Source organism: Alexandromys fortis, unplaced genomic scaffold (assembly GCF_014885135.2).
Source record: "Alexandromys fortis isolate MF-2015 unplaced genomic scaffold, M_Fortis_MF-2015_v1.1 scaffold_5, whole genome shotgun sequence".
In the NCBI taxonomy this organism is placed as follows: Eukaryota; Metazoa; Chordata; class Mammalia; order Rodentia; family Cricetidae; genus Alexandromys; species Alexandromys fortis.
In genome coordinates, this window is record NW_026067924.1 from 30,878,234 (window position 1) to 30,884,233 (window position 6,000).

At 40.5% G+C, this 6,000-nt stretch overlaps 1 protein-coding gene across 1 annotated transcript in view; it reads right to left on the reverse strand.

Moving 5' to 3' along the window:
- Positions 1-6,000, reverse strand: part of LOC126501688 (3-alpha-hydroxysteroid dehydrogenase-like) — a 28,615-nt gene that overhangs the window by 15,712 nt on the left and 6,903 nt on the right. The window contains exons 2-3 of the mRNA XM_050142507.1: positions 2,909-3,076; positions 1,203-1,319 (exon numbers count right to left, since the gene is read on the reverse strand). Of these exons, the coding sequence (XP_049998464.1) occupies positions 1,203-1,319; positions 2,909-3,076 (285 nt within the window). The remainder of the gene's footprint in view (positions 1-1,202; positions 1,320-2,908; positions 3,077-6,000) is intronic.

Sequence of the window (6,000 nt, forward strand, 5' to 3'; positions counted from 1 at the left end):
ATCTCCAATCGCCAACTCTCCAAGGGCAGGTAGTATGAGAACCAGATGCACTGCTTGGCTTTCTCCTGCCATTATAAACAGCTGGGAAGGAAAGGGTTTATTTAATGTCTTACACTTCCAGAACACAGTCTATCATTGAGGGCAGGGACTTGAGCAGAAACTGAAGCAGAAAACATGGAGGAATGCTACTCCAGGGTTCACTCCCTTCCCTCATTCATCAGCTAGCTTCCTACTACAGGCCAGGTCCACCTGCAGAGGGATGGCACTTTCCACAGTGGGGTGGACCAACTCACATCAGTCCATAGTCAAGAAACTTCCTCAAAGACATGACCTCAGGCAAATCTTTTCTGAGCAATTCCTCAACTGAGACTCCCTCAGATGACTTTGGGCCCTGTCAAGTTGAGAGCTAAAACTAACCAGGACACCAACACAGACTGAGTACCACCAGATCTGCTTTCAAAGTGTAATTATGAAAGATGTTGGAACCTCATTGTGAAGCATATGTGTGGCAGTTTTATTAATCTCCATGTCATCTGCATGTAAACACCTTCAAAAGACTAAGGGGAACTGAGGAGATGGTCCAATGGGTAAAATACTGGACTTGAAAGCCTATGGACCTGAGGTTGACATTCAGAACTGATGTGAAACAGCAAACAGGAAACAAAATTTAAAGCCAGGTGTGGTTGTTCATGTTTGCAGTCCTAGGAATGGGAGGTGGAAACAGGTAGTTTTCTTGGGGCTAATTGTCCAGTCAGTCTAGACTGTTCAGAATTCTAGGCCAATGAAAGACCTTGTTTCAGATATATTGTGAATGGCATCTAAAGAACACCAGTGACTTCTTTTTGTCCTTCATATGAATAAGCACACACAAGTGCACTAACAGATATGTGAACACACACATGCACACACAAAAAAAAAAATCACAAGGACTAAAACCAGAACTATGCATTGGATATGGGTATTGGGTTTTTTTTCCCACATTCTAATGCAGAAGACTACTAATTTATTTTCTTCCACAGGCAGGAAACACTGTTTCAAGGCTCAAAAAAAACCCTATGAAATGGAATTTGGGGATTATTGTTTAGAATTTTCACCAGAATAATCCATATATCCACCCAAGAATAAAAATCATAAATTGTCACATAACTGTTAGTTATATGGCCACCACTAGTGAAATAATGGTAGGCACAGTGATTGCTCACCTGCAAAGCCATTGGGAAATGAATAATATACAGATCGACATAGTCCAACTGAGTTTTCTTCAGTGACGCTTCCAAGCAAGATCGAACCAATTCTGGTCGGTGGAAAGTGCTCCAAAGCTACCAAAGTTAAAGAACAAAATTTTAAACTCAGAGTTCATTCACTCTTGCTCAATTACTTTATTTAACAAGGAGACATTTTCCTACAGCTGGAAACAACCTTCCTGCTTTTCTTTTTCTTCATTGGTTTTTCACATACAAACTCCATTGTATGTATAGCCTGCCACTGAGCTATGTAACGTGAACATCATTGCATGCTTGACTATTATCAGTTTATCTACTGAACATGGAATGGAATATTTAAAGAGAAAGGTTGTTTTCTCTAATAATAATGCTGAGTTTACAAAGTAACACTCAAGATTGTTCTAAATCACTCATCCGTTTAACCACCCAGGAAGAGCTAGTACTCATCCAATATACATGACTGTAGGTTGTAGGAAAACGTTTTGTGGGCATGTTAGTGTGTGTTGAATTAACTGAATACATTTTAACTATGCTTTTTGTTAAGAAAATCTCCTTTAAAGAAGTTGTGTCTGCAGAGACTGACTGGCGGACTAGAACTTCGATATGTGGTGTGTCTTGAATGCTGCGGGTCCAGAGGCAAATTATTTTAACTTGGACTAGTCATCTGGAACAGTCATTGCTTGTGCACCTCTGTGTCAGAACTAAGATCATGTGACTAATGGATAAAAACAACTGAGACTACACTAACTTCTCAGGCTACTAACTTCCACCAATCCAAAAGCTAAGAATGTCATCAACAGCATGTTAAACCTATAAAAAGACTCTCTCTCGTCTCGCTCTACCTGACTCTCTGGTGTACCCACCAACGTATTTTAAATGTACAGTTCTTTATGATTTTCTTTGTTCTATAAAAATAAAAACACTTCATGATACTACTTTCACGTTGGAAAATAGTATTTGAGGTAAGGTAAATTTGTGTTCCTAAGCTTTGTTTACTCAAAATGGCTCCAAAATAAACTATCTTTTATTTACTTTAATATGAGAGCTATGGCTCTTAAGACCCTATAGCCTGAATAATATAGACTTTACTATACTATCCTTTTGTGTAAAATCTGTCCTCATAGAACACTCTTTACTAGCCTGGGACAAATGCCTCTACCAGCCCAAGAAATGTCTCAAGCAAGTACCTCTTTCTTCCCATCCTCAGCAATGAAGCTTAGTGTGTTCTGAGCTCATTGGTGATGAGAAATGTTTTGCTTTGTTTTTCATTGTTTATCTCTCTAGTTAACTGGAATAAGAGTGCCATAGAATGCCGGTAAAGGCACTCCAGAGTAGCACAACTTACATTCCCCTGGTTTTGTTGAATCTCAAGTTCTACTTCAATTCCTCAGCAATGATCACTGTTAAGTCATGGTCTAGCTCTAGCTCTGTTTCATTCTACATTTCATGATGAACCACACTGTTTTGACCTGAGATTCAGCGCAGTATACTTACATGAAAGTCACAAAGTTTAACTCAACAAAGAAATAATTATCTATTTTTATCCTATCTTTAATGCATCACTGTGTGAATAAAATTTATACCAATAAGTAGCCATGTATGAAACAGGTATTGATCCAAAGACACATTGTTTCATCAGTTGAGCCACATTAAATATGTCTACAAGCATCCCATGCACAAAATACCTTTGATGTATAGAATATATCTTCTCTCTTCACAGTGCCATCTGCAATCTTGCTTCTAATGGCTTGTCCTGCTTCCTCTTCTATTCCATACAAATAAGCAGAATCAAAATGCCGGAACCCAGCGTCTATAGCTATTTTGGTAGCCTTGATAAGTTCATCCTTAGGAACCTAAAAGAGCAAGCAAAAATAGTATCTGTGTAACGAAAGACATCTCAAACCCAAACAATGGCTTTCCAGTGAATCAACTTCTCTTTCTTGGAGTTGCTCACAATGTGTGGGGATAAATCAATTCCAATTTTCCTGCATCTCTTCCAATCAGCCTCAGAGTGGAACATTCGCCAAATCTGCTCAGTCTAGAGCAATCAGCGCAAACTGCCCTTGAAATCCTGAAAAATATCTCCTAATTCAGTGATTTGATCAAAGGACTCAGAGGTTTAATTGAGGCAGCATAGAAAGATAGAAAAAACTTACAGGAATGGGATACAGCCTCTCCCTTGGAGTCTGGTTGAAGCCTCTAACCAGCAGAGAATCAAGAATTCCAGCACAGTTAGCAATGTGTGCTCTGATGGCTATAATATTACAGCATTCTTTTCATATCCAAATATTTTGTATTAAGTAGCAATAAGCTTGACATAAGTCCTGGCGTGTCTTTGCCTTCTAGACATTGCTTATTTTCTCAATTATTTTCTGGGCATCTCAAACAAGACTGTTAATGTTATGTACAGTAAAGATGTCCAGTTTCATGGATCCCTGTGAAATAGTTTTACTTTATCAATTATGATCCTGCCATGTGTCATTCAGAAACCACTCCATGAATTCATTTAGATATATCTTATGAACCCTTTGAAGATAATTACTTCACTTAGATGGTATATATGATGAGTATGAAAAAAGGTGGCATTACCTTAAAAAGTAATACCTACACCTACATTTGGGTGTATCTTTTTCTTGAGATTAATATCCTATTCTTAAATCTCTGTTTTAAGGTGTACTTTAGGACTAGGCAAATGGCTCATTTGGTAAAATGCTTGTTATAAGACATGAGTTTCTGAGGTCAATACCCCAAACTCATGTAAAATCATGCAGTGTAGATGAACATACTTGTAATCTCAGAGCTGAGGAAGCAAGGCAGATCTGTCATGCCAACTCAGTCTGCTTGCAGAGCTCCAGGCCAATGACAAAAGAACACCCAAGGTTGATCTCTGACCTCCTCATGCATACACCAATGTACAGTGCATGTGTGTACAAACATAGTTATATACTTGCTCACATACACACATGCACACACACATACATTAGTGTATTGTTGAAAACAAAAATCAAAGAAACTATTCTATATAAGAACTTAAGAATTTTTTTCCACGAAATTACAAATGTCAAATAATGTCTTATTACCTTTTCTCTCCTCTCTCTCTGCTTCTTTCTTTCTCTTTTTCTAAAGCAATTATTTTTAATTCTATAAAACCTACGAAATTCATTCTGCAATTGCACCTACATCAACAAGTACAAGTGGGCAATGATATTTGACGGTTGTGGGGGCCCACAGATGTGAGTCCTGTTCCACCTTGACTAAATGTCTTAGAGTTTGAATTTATTTTTACCTTCAGTGTGGTTACAAACAAGGTGGCCTGACCTAGGATGTGGTTACTTGGTGGTTTGAACATTAAGATGGCCCATAGAGGTGGATCTGCTCCACCCTGACCTAAGGTCAGAGAATTCAAGCCTATTCCTGTTACTTCACTTCCAAAATAGGAGGTTTGACATAAGGAGTAGCTGCCTACAAGATACTAAGGAAGTCCAAGGTCCTCCCCCCTCCATCCAGGTCTAGGAAGGTGAGCACCCAAAAGGCTAGGCTCCCACAAAGCCAGTACATGCAGTAGGATCAAAACCCAGTGCCATTGTCCTTGGCTTCTCATCAGCCCTCATTGTCCACCATGTTCAGAGAGTCTGGTTTTATCCCATGCTTTTTCAATCCCATCCAGCTGGCCTTGGTGAGCTCCCAATAGATCAGCCCCACTGTCTCAGTGGGTGGGTGCACCCCTCACGGTCCTGACTTCCTTGCTCATGTTCTCCCTCCTTCTGCTCCTCATTTGGACCTTGGGGGAACCCTGACTGCTCTTCGGACTGAAGAAGGAGGGGAAAGGAGTGGGGGAAGGGGGAGAGGAGTGGAGGGAGGGGGAGGGAAATAAGAAGGGGGAGGAGGCGGAAATTTTTTCAATATAAAAAAATCTGTCTAAAAATTTGAAGGATGTTAACAATGTATATAGTTAAAAAATATAGACAATTTTTATATTGAAAAAAAAAAGAAATGCCCCTGCCCCCACACTGGAATTTTGACTGATTTGAACTTGTCCAGGCCATCTGCAGACAATCACGGTTGCTGTGAGTTGATGTGTGAATCAGCTGTGTTGTGTCCAGGAGACAGCTCTCCTTTCATGACTCTCCTCCCTGACCTCTGGCCCTTACACTCTTTCTACTCACTCTTCTAGCATTTTCCCTGAGCCTCGGTTGGGGAGGTTGACACAGATGATCCATCCACAGCTGGGGACTCACAGTCACTTGTTCTCAGCACTTTGACCAGTTGTGAGTCTCTGTATCATTGCCTACCACAAAAGAAGCTTCTCTGACAAAGGTTGAGAGTATATGTGTATGAGAATAAATATAAATACTAAAAAGGTAGCTGAGGACAGAGAACCTGAAATAACCCTATCCTATAGCCATACTGATTAATATCTTGCATATCACCATAGAACCTTCATCTGGAGATGGATGGAGATAGAGACAGAGACCCACACTGGAGCACTGGACTGAGCTCCCAATGTCCCAAGGAGGAGCAGAAGGAGGGAAAATATGAGCAAAGAAGTCAGGACCACGAGGGGTGCACCCACCCACGGAGACAGTGGGGCTGATCTATTGTGAGCTCACCAAGGCCAGCTGGACTACGACTGAAAAACCATGGGATAAAACCGGACTCTCTGAATATGGCGGACAATGAGGGCTGCTGAGAAGCCAAGGACAATGCCACTGGGTTTTGATCCTACTTCATGTTCTGGCTTTGTGGGAGCCTAGCCAGTTTGGATGTCCACCTTCCT